This window comes from Molossus molossus, unplaced genomic scaffold (assembly GCF_014108415.1).
Source record: "Molossus molossus isolate mMolMol1 unplaced genomic scaffold, mMolMol1.p scaffold_m16_p_2, whole genome shotgun sequence".
NCBI classification, from domain to species: Eukaryota; Metazoa; Chordata; class Mammalia; order Chiroptera; family Molossidae; genus Molossus; species Molossus molossus.
The window spans coordinates 116,461,224-116,476,140 of record NW_023425355.1 but is presented as its reverse complement, the minus strand read 5'-3'; the positions used below and the strand labels follow the sequence as shown (position 1 = coordinate 116,476,140).

General features: G+C 39.3%; 1 protein-coding gene across 1 annotated transcript in view; it reads left to right on the top strand.

Moving 5' to 3' along the window:
- Positions 1-14,509, top strand: part of TSPAN7 (tetraspanin 7) — a 139,799-nt gene extending 125,290 nt beyond the window's left edge. The window contains exons 6-8 of the mRNA XM_036270741.1: positions 4,669-4,752; positions 13,220-13,295; positions 13,564-14,509. Coding sequence (XP_036126634.1) covers positions 4,669-4,752; positions 13,220-13,288 — 153 coding nt within the window. The 3' untranslated portion in view covers positions 13,289-13,295; positions 13,564-14,509. The remainder of the gene's footprint in view (positions 1-4,668; positions 4,753-13,219; positions 13,296-13,563) is intronic.
- The last annotated feature ends 408 nt before the right edge of the window (positions 14,510-14,917 follow it).

Below are 14,917 nucleotides of genomic sequence, written 5' to 3'. Positions count from 1 at the left end.
GTAAGATGTTCAGTACTGACAGCTTCTTGTCTTGGATAAGAGGACATGTGTTCCTACTGGGATTTTATTATGAACCCAAAGTTTGAGACCCATTTGCCTCTCATCAATAAGGTAACTTCTGCTTTCTTGATGGACATCCCCACTAACACCCATACATGTTAATATGCTGCCATTTTATGAAGTGACAAGCTTACTTAGCACATGGTGAGTGTTCTGATTTATAAAAGGCAAGAAGTGCTTTATGGCAGGAAGATAGTGGCATACCAGAGCCTCAGGAGGTAGTTTGTAGAAGCCGAAACCCACAACCTTTGATAAAAGCCTCTTTTTTTGTTTTTACACCCAAACTTCCTCTTCTTTTGTGAAAGTTAAGGGTCTAGGAGTCCAAAGCATGGGGTCTGGAGTCAGACTCCAGATTAAATTCTGCCTCAGCCACTTGCTGGTCATACAATGTTAAACAAATTACTTAACCTTTCTCAGTCTTGTTTTTTCTCATCTGTAAAATGGAGATAATAATAGTTCCTGCCCCTTAAGACTGATAAGAGGGTTGAAAGAGATAAAATATCCAAAGCATGGTGCCTGGCACAGAGTAAGGACACAATAAATATTAACTGTAATGTTAAATATTATTTGTAATATAAATGTCAAGACAACGATGGTGAAGTTTGTCTTCCACTCTACATATTGTGGCTTCTATTAGAAATGATACAGCTAGTCCTCGTAGAAGGGATCTTTTGTTAGCATTCAAAAGCAAGTTTTAAGGCATATCCTATAGTGAGTGTATCTCTATAGTCTTTACAATTATTTCTAGAAATAATGATAAGATAGCATTTTTTCTTTTCATTGATAACCTATAAATTGATCTCATTCCCCACCCTTACACCCCCCCCCCATAATCCTGCTTTTACATTTTCCTGGGCTCCTTAATTTCTCTCTCACTTTCCTAATATATTTTTCAACCTGGCTCCCTGAGAAGAGAAAACATAAGTGAAAACTGAAATTTGTCTAGTGAGTTAGCTATTCTCATTTAATGCTCACATGAAAGATCCTCTTAGACAAATTACTTCTCAGGCCAGAGTTTCAAAAGCCTCATCTATAAAAAGGTGGGAGATGGGAGTAGGGTGGAGATAATAATACTAGATGCTCACAGAAATTAGACCCCTCCCCTCTCCAGATTCATTTCCCCAGGAGGCTTAACTATTGCCATATTCTAGTAATATAGAATCCTGTTATATAGAATAAATACATTGTAAATCCCTATAGATCTTTTGATATCTCAAAACCCTCTTATCTGACAGCTTGAGAAACCTACCTTGCAAAAATAACTAGGAGAAAGAAGGAAGGAGATGAGAACAGTTAAGTGGGATATTTATTGTGTTTTTGTGAAACAGATTTTATTTTGTTGCTTTAAGCAGGATGATGAAATATCTACAGGTTAGTTGGCCAATAGCATTTACTGAGTCCCTCCTTCATAAGAATTCCTTGACATTTTTAAAAAGAAGGGCAAGAAGAAGAGAGAGTTATTCTTATTGGCAGCTACTGAGATATGGCTTCCCAAAACCTGTCTGGGACTAGCCATCTACTCATGCATTGAAAATTTGCCACTTACAGATGTTTTCCATTGGTGGCTGTGTTGATTTTAGACATGCTGAGAGGGTGAGCAAATTACCTGTTCTGTTTCTGGGTATTGCCTAGGATACTGAGCAGGCCTCTGTAGGTTTATCTCATACCTGACAACCAGGGTTTCATTTTAGGAAATTAAAAGAGATTGTTGTGGGTGATAAGATCATGGTTTGGTGGAGAACATTTTGTGGAATGCAAACATGGCCTGTGGTTGTGTATCAAAACAGTTCTTGCAGTCTGTAGATCTATTCTGAGACCTGGAAAATGGAGTTGTGAGTCCACATGGTAAACAACAGAGCTAAATCCAGAGATGGAAAACATTTATTTCAACCTTTGTCTTGTATAGTTTAAACAACAAAGAAGCTAAATCACTTTCATCTTCTCATTTTAAGTAACCTTCATCATGATATAATTCATTAATTTACTTTCTTATTTAGAGTAAAAAAAACTACTGGGGGAACTTTTCTTATAGAGCTGTGCTTCTCAAAATTTAATAGGCATATGAAACATATGGAGATATTAGCATTCATTAACATTCATTAAAAATTCATTAAAAACAAATAACCTAGGGATTTTGCAGATTCTAATTCAGTAAGTCTGGAGTGGGGCCTAGAATCTGCATTTTTAACAAATTCACAGGTGCTGCTGCTCATGGAAGAATCCCACTTTGAGGAGCAACATTGAGAGAGAATGATTTTGCCAGAATTGTACTAATGCCAGGCACCTACTTCATGTTTCTGATTTTTCTTACTGTCTAGAGTGGACCTATCAAAAATAATGTGGCTGACTGAAATCTCCTAAAATGGAATAGAAATCATACTTCAGAAAAGTATATTCAGCTTACATATAGAATTGGAGTTCACAGGAAAGAAAGGTTTTTGCCAAATTATTTTGCAGAGTGAAATAATAACCCACCTTACTTTTCTCTAGTTTTTATTACTGGGTTGATGTTTCCGTATCTTGAGCCGACAATACCAGTGCTAGTGTGAATTTCAGTCCTCTACCCAACCATCAACCACCACTGTGGTAATGATGGCCAGCACAGCAAAACACTGTCTTAGCTACTATCATTTGGAAAATGGTTAGAATATTCACCTCCCTTCTCACTTTTAATTCTTCCTAACTAAAACTGCTCTCCCTTTGATTGTCTTTAAAAAAAAAAATAGTATGATATATAGTTTCATTAGTAAAAATGAAAACAGCAAGCAAGCTTCTATCAAGAGAGAATCAAATTTCAAAACTCCCTATGCCAATAATGTATTTCCTTTTCCACCCCTGCCCTGGTCTTCAAATTTATGTCAGGTAACTAAGGAGTGTAGTTTGTTTGTCCATTGCATTGAAAACATGTGTCAAAGCACTGCTGCTAAGTTAATGCATCTTTTTCTCTGCAAATAGACTGTGAATGCATAAAATATTACTTATTAGAAGACACAGCATTGGCAGAATTTTTACAAGCTATGTGAAATTATTAAATTTTGATTTTAAAAAGGGGAGACATTTATTTTTGTTTTTTAGATGTTATGACAATTTAGTATGCCTTTCTTGATAATCGAGAGTCCTCTTTATTCTGTTATGAAATTAATGCCTTAATTTTCCACAAACTTTATACGTTCAAGTTCAAGCTCTTTTCCGAAAAACTAGAAAAGGATCAAGTCTTCTAAAGAGCTGAATATGTCTGAAGTCTAGGTTGATTTGGCCCAGTTCCAACTGAATATACATATAAATTCATTTTCATTCTCATTCTTTCTCCCTCCCTCACTCCCACTTCCTCTTTTCCTCTCCCCTCTGCTGTTTGACCTCTGAGGCTTTTAATAGGAAGAGTGAGCTTTTGCCTTTGCTTTATGGGTAATGTACAACATTTGGTGTTTCCTACCTGTACTATGTTGATAAAATGTAATCCAGAATAACAACAAAAAACTTGCTTAGCAACATTGTTGAACTCCAACCAGATCATTTATTTTAAAGAATGGTGGTTAAGACTTAAACTAACATTGACATTGTCAAAATTGGTGTTGGTTTTAATCAACATATAAAGATTTCATGGTAACGTAAAGGAAAATTCTCTTCATTTTTATGGATAAAGATGTTGACATTCAGAAATGAGAATTGAGTTGTTCAAGGGCATTTAGTAAATCCGTGGGAAAGACTCTAGAACATAGGTTTTCCCTATTTAAAAAAAATTTAATAGTCTCGGTAGGAAGAACCCTAAAATGCAATCAAGATGGCAGGCATTGAAATACCTCCCTCTGACTGGATGATTTTACTTTATCCAATATTTTGCCATTGTCAAAATGCTACTAACTATGATTCTGACTCTGAGTCTTCCTGTTCAAGGATGTAAAATATATTTTCATCTGTTCAAGTCTACTTCTGTATCTTTATGTATTTGCTTCATAGATTTTACAGATTAATTGCTAAATTAAATTTGACTACTAAAATATTTGTGGATGAATATATAGTCAACCCTTGAACAACAGGGGTTTAATTGTGTTGGTCCGCATATAAATGGAATTTTTTAAAAATAAATACCTCTACTGTTTTCTACCATGGTTGGGAGCCCGGGGATGTAGAGGGCTGGTTGTATGCATTGATCTAAGCCATTTCATATAGGGGACTTAAGCATCCTTGGATTTTGGAGTCTGCAGTGGGTCCTGGAACCAATCCTCTACGAATACCAAGGGTCAATTTAAGTTTTAGGGTAGTCAGAAGTTATACATGGATTTTTTTTTACTATGTAGGGGTTGGCGCCCCAACCACTGTGTTGTTCAAGGGTCAAATGTATATATATTGGATTTACTTTAATATAACCCAGCCAACGGGCGAGAGTTAGGGAGATTTAAATGAACCAAATCAGCCATATGTTAATTGTGATGTTAGAGAAAGGTTCACTTAGGGGCTCATTGTACTACTTTGTATACTTTTTGGTATGTTTGAAAATTTTCATTATTTTTTTAAGTGTAAAAAGAGTGCTGGTAATTTCCTAGGATGACACAGTCCAGTCTGGCCTGGATAAAACATGTCTCTGAGACAGTCTCTCTCTGTTTTCAGGGTTGTTATGATCTGGTGACCAGTTTCATGGAAACTAACATGGGAATCATCGCTGGAGTGGCTTTTGGAATCGCATTCTCTCAGGTAGGCTACATAATTGTGTGATCTAGTCAAGCCTTTCCCTTGTATCCTGCTTTCCTTTCCCTCCCTGGTCTCCAGACTCTGCCTCCCTCCCTGTGCCTTGGGAAAGGCTGATGGATGGGGTCAGAGCTCCTTGCTCATTAGTCCTCAGGTCATCTGTTTATTGATTTTCCTTTTGCAACTTAAATGAAGTTTTGCTATCAAGGGAATATTGGTTATAGTTCAATTAATGACTAGCTCAAGAAAAACAACTTGCTTCTTCTGTAGGTCAAATGGAGGTTAACTGAACAAAATGCTGGCTTAATTGGAGCATAAACAACTCCAAACATCAAATGGCTGATCTGGTTTTGGGGGGAGGCTTGTTTCCTGGATGACCTATCCCTTTTCTGTTCTTAATTCCTATAGATTACGCATAAACTCTCTCCCTTTAAAGAAAGCCTAAATTTAGGCAACTTCATTTTGTGATCATTATTTTAATCTCTAGGTTTGACTATTGTTTCTAAAGAGGAAACCGAATTTCTATATATTTTATATTCCTTTATCTCTACCCAGCCTCTAAAAAACAGTGGGAGAAGTAATTATGCAAACTAAGTGAGCCACACATACTCAAGTATGGAACAAGATTGAGCTAAATCTAAAATTTTGTCCACCTCCACCAGGCAGTGTACTGTCTCCTGGCTGAATGATATATTATTGTTATAATATTATGGGCGAAAAGATTGGCATGTATACTTAACCAAATAAAAACTTTATATTTAACTTAGAGAATTTTTTAGACCTATAGATTGTTTTTCCAACAAAGCCTAATTAGCATTATCTCAGTAATGTTCCTGGCTCTAATTTCACCTGTCTGAATTCTGTATTGGCTCTCTCAGACTATAACTAATTTTGCTCCACCCCTCTGTACCTCTTTCCTTCCTGCTGAGCAATACAGATGCACTTTGATCTTATTCAAATCTAAATTTTTTTTTATCCTCACCCAAGGACATTTTTGCATTTATCTTCAGATAGAGTGGGAGGGAGAGAGGGAGGAAGAGAGAGAGAGAAACATTGACGTGAGAGAGACACATCGACTGTTTGCCACCTACACGACCCCAACCAGGGCTGGGGACAAACTGCAACCAAGATACATGCCCTTAGCAGGAACCAAACCCGGGCCTCTCTGGTCCACAGGCCAACGCTCTAACCACTGAACGAAGCTGGCCAGGGCTCAAGTCTAAAATTTTTATTGGAATATGATATATGCAGAAAAGTGTATAAGTTATAAGTGTACAGTTTAATAAATTATCACAAAATGAACATACCCATATGACTGTCACTTTGATCAAGGAATTGAACATTACCCTGGTAGATTTTGAAAATAGAGAACTTTGCCTTAGATAAGTAAAAAAAGATTTCTTCCAAGCAGGTTCAAAAACCTGCGTGACATTTTGTTTCACAAGAGCATATGGACTCAGCCAACAGAAGTGTGTATTTATTGTGATAATTCCAAAATTCTTTGACCATACTTTGCTTTTTGTAGCTCATGAAGTGAGTTAAACCCCAATATACCCACACACAGACAAACCAGAGTGGTGTCACAAACAGAGCCAATTAACTCAGTCTCCAGAGACATTTCAGAGTAAATTGTTGCCCTGAACTTTCTTCTGGTTGCTCATATTTCAGTAATAACATCTCTTTAATGGCCAAAGGGGCATTTTAAAGGATCCCAGACCACGTGTTCAATGCAGATGTGCTAGATGCACTTGACAGTTTGCGCATACAGTTTACTTTACACATCTATGTGCAAGGTCAGGTTCACACTCACCTACAAGACAGATTTACGCTGTGTGTTTGAGGAGAACTATCCCTTTGGTGGAAGGAATATGCTGAAGTCTCCCCTAATGGCTGTAGAACAATAAAGGGACATGATGCCAGTAGTCTGCATGGAGAGAAAGGAGCCTCAAAGAGCCTGGAATCTCATGCATGAAGCATCTTATTAGTGAGGTGACCCAAGTCATAACTTGATTTGTGCTTAGACAAGTGGTCACCTGGCCTGATGAGCGATAATATCTCTGCGCTACCTTGAAGAAATCCCTCACGTGGGAATTGGTGAATTTTCTCTGTGGCCTGATAAGTCAGTGAGAGAGGGGCTTTGGCTCCAAGGAACTCCCAAACAGAAACTCTCTGCAGAGTTTAGATCTGATAAGGTATCACATAATTGTTGGGATAAGAGAATTAAAAAAAAAAAAATACAAAGCCCAGTGACGTTGCAAAATCAGTACCATTCACTCACATGACCAGACAGATACTGTGGGGAAGAGACTTGAATCTTGTTCTTCTCAGCTTGGAGCAGGAAGAGGAATAGCCATGGCTGTCTTTTATTAGCCAGATGTGCTAGGAACTGCAGCTTTTAATGGTGCCAGCAGCCTCGGGGTTCCTGTAAACTGAAGTTGAATTCCAGATGCCAGTAGATCCAGGGCCTCTCTGGGACATTGGTGGCCACTTACCAGATGCCTATGAATAGAACCAGCCATACTGATCCTGGTCAATGACCTAGAACCAAAGCTTTAGCCACATGTGTTAAAAAATTATAGAACACATGTCACAGTAAAACTCAGCAAATGTTAGTCTATGTCATAGCTTTCCTATAATAAAGCAAGCTCTACTAAGTAGATGCCACAGACAGACTAAAGTACATAGGAGAGAACAGAGCTCTCTGTCTCTCTCTTCACCTTTCCTCACCTGCCCTCCTTCTTCTCCTTGTCCTTTTCCTCACCTGCTTTTGTGACCTCTACACTATCATCTTTTGGAACAAACTGGATTTGTACATCTGTTGTCTCAGAAATTAAAGGTGGTCTAAAGTAAGAAGAAGACTAAGCTGAGTCTAGCCTTTTAAATAGACTATGCAAGAACTTTGTCCCCATTAGTTAACTCAGCTAACTTAAAGCACTTGAGTTTTGTTTTTGGACAGCAGGGTTCTGGTAGGCCTTTAATACTCCTCTCCACAAATTCCTGTTGCCTTTGCCCTCTCAAGGAAAAGCCCATTTGTTGAGACTTGATGGGCAGGTCCTGTTGCCCTATACATTTATAGTGAGAGGATGAGTATGTTTTGATAGGGAACCTCCTCCCTGCTTTTTTGGGAGCTACTCTTTTACTCAGTAAGGCTTGGAGAGATACACACTGTGAGGGGTATCACCTCCCCTGCCCCCAACATAGTCTAGAAGCTAAGAGTGAGTGTGTCTGAGTCTGGACACTTGCATTGCTCCATTTTTGACACTGCTCCCCACCTTGGTTGGCCTTCTGGGTGTGTGTGTGTGTGTGTGTAGGTGTGGGTAGCAGCAGCAGCAGCAGTGGTAGGTGTCCCCTGAGACTCTGTATTTCGCACTTCTGTATCCAATGTAAAGAGACATAGGGCTTCACTAGACTTGAAACCTGTTAGGCTGGATTAATCCTGTATATCATGGAATCTTATAGTCCAGAGTGGGAACAGTAGAGCCGTTTTCTAGAAGGGAAGGTTTGAATAGCTTACTTGAGATTGGGCAGATACTGTAGATCCAGTATTATAATTCTGACCTCCTCATCTAGTCTGCTGTATTAAACATTTAGGACAAAGATTACCCTTGTACTTGCCTCAGGTAGCACCTAAAGGGAACTTATTCTGTCTGTGGAATTGGAAGGAAAATAGCACTCATCAAAAAATACAGATCTTCCTCTTACCCATCCATCCCCTGACCTTCACCATAGCAGAGCCTACAGGCTTCTTGGGGTGATTCATTATTAGCCAGGAATTTTTTTCTGGGACTTGTTTACCTTTTCCAGTGGCGGGCGAGGCAAAGCAATTGATAGCCTTGATGAGATATGACCCACTAAGGCTAGAATGGAACCATTTACTCTTTCCCTTAGTATTTTCAGGGCTTGAGATGGTCTCTTAACAGCATTTATACAGTTTTATTTCTAGCCAGATTTCTTGTCACTTTTCTAAAGTCATGAAAGTTTTGTTTGCTTTCCCAGTTAAGTTATTAACATAAAATCTCCACAGGTATTATTAGGATCTAAATTTTTGATCTATTGCTTGTTACTTTCTTGTTAAGAAAGTTGCCTTTACAACTTTGTTTGCTGTCCTCTCTCTGTTCCTCAGGAATCAGGGATTGGGCCACATTTGCCTCCCATGGTGGTGGCAGAGTGAGACACCCTTGCCCTGTCACCTTTTACATCTCTTGTCTTTGCTGACATGGTCCCTACATCTCTCTTAGCCCCTCTCCCCCACTTCTTCAAGTCTGCCCTGTTACTGGTACTTTTCCGAGCCCTAGTGATGCAATCCCTGTTGCTAGAGCTTTGTGTTGCCCAGCTCTCTCAGCTGTGTGTGTGTGTGTGGGGGGGGGGGGGTTTGTCTTGAGAAAGCCTTGAATAGGCCTTTTGTAAGTAGAGGGCCTTTCTTCTCTCTCTCTCTCCCTCTCCCTCTCTGGCTTCTCAGTTCTTGAAGCAGTAGGACCTCCCAGAGATTTTCACGACTCAAACGAAAATAGAATAGGTACTGACAAGGCAGATAGTGGTAAAAATAACATTTTACTTTGAAAAATTATATGGATGCTAATTACAAAGTCTTAGTCGATCAAATATAAATAATCTGATGTAAAACTGCCTAGGCTGTATTGGATTAAGCTTTTCACCAGCCATGGGAAGGGTGAATGGTAGCTCTTAGGTCTCTGTCCTAAGCGGTTTTCAGCATAAGAGACAAGCTCTCCCTCCAGGGTTTAAAGCAGAAGTTTGTTCAAATGCCCACATACTGCAGCCTTAATACATATCAGCAGTGTGCTTCTAAAGGGTAGCCTGGAATCCCACAGAGCCTACCTCTGCTCTCTTTGAGGCTCTTTTTACATATATTTAACCTAAAAAAAAGGTTTCATTTCTATAAGGATAGATCTTTCTGTCTACAGAATAATTGGGTCCAGTGGCAAGCAGGCATTTTGTACTGTCTCAGACAAGGAAGAGGACTTTAGGCTGAAAGGCTTTTAATTATGTACCTAGAAATAATCTGGTAATAATTGGTATTAAGTATAAGATGCTCCCCACCACCACCACTATCCCTTAACTTGGTACTTATGCAAATGAGAAATAAAAGTATTCTCTCAAATATTATGAAAACACTGTAGCAAACTTGAAATAATTGATGCTGTGAATAATTCAAAACACACATTCCAAATCCTAGTTTTGTTCTATTTTTTTTTTACACTAGAATTAACTAAAATAAAAGCTGATGTATGTAAAATCCTGTTTTCACATAGCTTGCATGTGTATGTGGCTCAGGTCAGGACATTTTTGTTGTTAATCCTCACTTGAGGATATTTTTCCATTGATTTTTTTTTTTTTTTAGAAGAGAGAGTTCTATGAGAAAGTTAATATGTCCAGTGTTTAAGAATGATGGTGTTTCTGTTGGGCAGGCGGGGAGCAGGGGTGGATATTTCCTTGAAAGCAGAGATTTCAGATACAAAAATTATTTAAGAGTTCTAAAGAATTTTCTGGCTGTGTGACTCATGAATTGCCATGGAGGCTGGAAGCATTGCAAACCATGAAGTGGAATGGTGACTCTTTTAACTTGCTTAAAACACACGTGAAGTCAACAAGAAAAAAACTAATGTGATAAGCTTTACAAAGGAAGGAGAGTCTAGGAACTTGAAATCAAATAAGGATATACTTGCTGAAAACTCTCTCCCAGAAGTTTGCTATATAAGGTGGTGTGAGACAGAGGAGTTATTCTGGTAATGAAAGAGGTCTAGGCCTAGGAGTTGAAGTAAGGAAAAGGGCTATTCTTGTCTAGGGGAAGAGGGTGGAACCTTCAACTCTGTGTGGGTTACCTGTATGGCTTGGGGGGTGGGATTCTTTAACCTTCCCTAAACCCATTTTCTTACCTGGAAAATTGTGATGGTAATATTTCACAAGGATGTGGTAAAGATTAAATAACTTGATATATCTAAATGTGCTATATATACCTCTAATACTTATTTGTTCGCTGGAATCTGATTTTTAAGAGTATTGGGTGTGTTCTGGTGTATGCTGCTCCTGGAAAATAGCAGTTCTGATGAAAAGCGGTGAAGTTCAAACTCCTTGCACTCATGGAGGGAATTTTAGTTTCTCATTGACACAATATTCTGGAGGTTACAGCCATGATTCCTTTTTTGTTTCTTTTCATTTTTTATTAATTTATTTTTGTTACAGATATTTCTCCTCCCCCCCCCAGAAACCCTTCTCCCTATCTCACCCCCCACACCTCCAGCATTGTTGTCTATGTCCATTGGTTACGCATACATGCATCTAAGTTCTTTGGTTTATTTCATCCATCCCCCCTGCCCCTCTCCTCTGAGGTCTGTCAGTCTGAACCCTACTCCTTTCTGTCTCTGGGTCTATTTTGTTCATTATATTCCATAAGTAAGTGAGATCATGTGGTGTATGTCTTTCTCTGATTGGCTTATTTCATTTAGCATAATGCTCTCCAGGTCCCTCCATGTCGTCTCAAAGGATAAGTGATCTTTCTTTCTTACAGCTGCATAGCATTCTGTTGTATATATGTACCACAGCTTTTTTATCCACTCTATTTTTTCCTTTATTGATTTTAGAGAGAGAGGAAGTGAGAGGGAGAGACATAAACATCGATGAGAGAGAACATCAATTGGCCGCCTCCTGCATGCCCCCCACAACCTGTGTCCTGACCCGGAATTGAACCGTGACCTCTTAGTGCATGGGTCAGATGCTCAACCACTGAGCCACACCAGCTGAATTATCCACTCATCTATTGATGGACACTTGGGCTGTTTCCAGAACTTAGCTATTGTAAATAGTGCTGCTATGAACATAGGGGTGCATATATTCTTTCTGATTGGTGGTTCAGGCTGCTTAGGATATATTCATAGAAGTGGGATCACTGGGTCAAGTGGCAGATCAATTTTTAATTTTTTGAGGAAACAACATATTGTTTTCCATGGTTGCTGCACCAGTCTGCATCCCACCACAGCCATGGTTTCTTTTGCTATTTGATGGTACATGCATGATACTATGCATTTTGCAGCACAAAATGATGTTAAGTCCAATAAGGTGATTTTTTTTCCTTACCTGACAAAGGTTATAGTTTACACATTTAACAGCACAGTTTTAATTTTAAAAGAAGATAAGAATCAGGGATTTCAGCAATAAAGGTAGGCAGATAAACTGGAACCTTAATGGGTGGACAGAGATCATGGAGAGCAGAGTGTTGCTCTGACCAAGAGTGGAACCCAGTTTGGCTGTGGGTATTTCACCTGTAAGATAAGGGTGACTAGATGGACTGAATGAGTGGTTCTCTCACCTGCAAGACTTGTTAAAACACCAGTTGCTAGGCCCTACCTACCCAGAGTGTCTGACTCAACAGGTCTAGAGTGAAGCCTGAGAATTAGCATTTCTCACATGGTCCTAGGTGAAGCTTATGCTGCTGGTCTTGGGGTCACACTTAGACTGACACTGTTCCAGATTCTCTCTAAAGGTCATTTCCACCTCTGATCCAATTAAACATGGCTAGTTGGTTAAGAAGAAGGGACTCAATTTGGCTAAGGGAAGTTGCAGGCCTCCAGATTTAAGTATACATTTGAACTATCCAAAGCATGCTAATCTTCCAGGGTCAGGAAAGGGAATTTTGGTTTCCAGTGAGCTGAACAGATGTGCTTAAGGATGTCTTTATAGTATCACAACAGCTTTTATCAGATCCATCTATGCTACAGTTTTGGTCAAGGCACAAACACTGGTAGATGATTGAGCTCTTCTGAGGAGGTGGTGGTAACACTGTTATTGGTTGTTCTGGGGCCCCTGAAAAACTAGGAGGTGGACCTTGGATATAGATGGGCTCATTTAGGCCTAAGATATCTACATGGTTGAGAGACAAAAGAAATTAAAGCCCCCTTTCCCCTTTCTCCTTCATCCTTCATTCCCTGACCTCTCACGAGCCATGACTTTATTACCTCTTTGTTGGCAAACTCACCTGGTCAAGAATAGTGTCTCATTATCTCGAGGAAAGAACTATTATTTATTCAACTGGGTATGGCTTGGATATTATACTATGTTGAGATGTCTTCCAATGCATGTGCTTTTATGTTTTTTAATTGAATTTGGGCATTAAAAAATAGATCTCACTAATTCTGTGGTTCTTAATTTTTTTCATTACTCTTGTAACATATGAATACATTTTAATGCTACTTATGTGTCAAAAGTTGTTTTTAAATGGCCAGAGTGAACTAGAACCTTATTGCCAGTTTGAGAACCCCCAGTTGTCCTCTACCAGCAGTTAGACTCCCTAAGTCTTAGATCTCACAACTGAAATCAGGTTTGAGCTTATTCTCTAGTGCCCTTTCCCCATTTGTGTACAAAAGCCCTCAGTTTTAAAAAATTATACTGAGGGGTGGTCAAAGCAGGGTGTAGTTCAGTGATTTAAGATTCCTATTATCATTTTTCTTCCTGTCAACAGCTGATTGGCATGCTGCTGGCTTGCTGTCTGTCCCGGTTCATCACTGCCAACCAGTATGAGATGGTGTAAAGAGAAGGTGAGTGACAGTAGGGAGTGCTTAATTTGGGGTTTCTCCATTTGGGGCACATACTACCTTTCACAGGGAAAGGGTACTGACCAGCCACTTAACTACCTGATCTTGGTGGCACTGGGCCATGTGCCAAAATATCATTTCTGTGGTTCTAGGGAGGAGAGATGCAATCATTGCTATTGTGGAAAATGTATAAATGCTCTTTTCAGCTTGTAACCTTATTTTAAGTTCTTATTAATGGTGAGTCACTCACATGTTTTAATCTCTCTCTTAGTCTTTCAAGAACGACGGAATCAGAGACCCGATTTATAAAGGAACTGCAGCAATCTTTGAAAGACTTCCAAAGAATGTTAGAGCACAGTACATATTACACCTGCCCTACTCCCCCTAACCCCCTACCCTACGTGCAACTGACACTCCCACACAGTCTCTACCCTGCCTTTCAGCCTAAATCATGCATAGTGTTTCATTTTGTGAAGCCCTGTTGTGCCAGAGTATAGCCAGATTCCCTGTAGCTATTCCTAGTGGATCCCACCCAAGGCTCCTCCATCTGTACTTGGTCCAACTGAAGCTCACTGTAGGTGACTGGTTATCACACCATCACTGGCCTCCTGGGCCCTGCATGTTTTGGGGAGGTTCCTGTTAACCCTTCATCATAATTGATAAACGCTACACACCTTGATGTAGATAAACAGCTATCTGTTCTTTTGGCTTAATTTCCTGTAGTTTGGTTTTCCCTTTACTAAGGTAGGCCCTTTCCTACATTCTCCAGGCTGCTTAGGACATGTAAAGAGATACATCAGTCATTGTTCATGTGAAGGAAAAAGCATGAAGGAAATTGTTGAGTTTAGGTGGCCTCCTTGCTCATTATTAGTACATGCCTGGGTATGTATAGACAGTTTAGTGCACCTGTACCTCTCACTTGAAACCTGTATTACAAAGTTGAATTGTTGCTTCACATGAAGGAAATAATATTACTTCTGTTTTTCTCCAATTAATTGCTATTGTGTTATTTTACTACTTTCTGTATTTTTTCTTTGCATTGACATTACAGACATTGAGGACGTCATCAAATCAATTACAAAATGAGTGTGAAGGGGGAACAAATGTCAAAATATTTTTTAAAGATCTTAAAATATAATGCCTCTAGCATGCCAACAATAATGCATTGATATTGTGAACATTTGTGATACATGTATTAATAAATAGAGTCGTTACAAATTGCTGTGTTCTGGTTTTGTTCTTTAGTTATTGCAGAGTTTTTTATTTTTGTTTTTTTTGGGGGGTATGTGCCCCTAGCAGGAACCGAACCCGGGACTTTCTGGTCCGCAGGCCAGCACTCAACCTCTGAGCCAAACTGGCCAGGGCAATTATTGCAGAAGTTTTAAACACATATTTCTACTCCACCTTGTTCCACAAAGGCTTGGAGGTGGACCACATTAAATGCTGACACACCCCTCCATACATGCTCCTGCCGACCTCACCCCACCAAAATAGCCTCGGGCAGCTGAAGGGTTAGATTTTTTAAATGAGAATTTCAGAAACTTCCATCATGTTTCATGAAAAGGATATATTGTTGACTGAAAAAATAGAACTTTCATATTACTTCAGGTTAGAGGCAGAAAGTT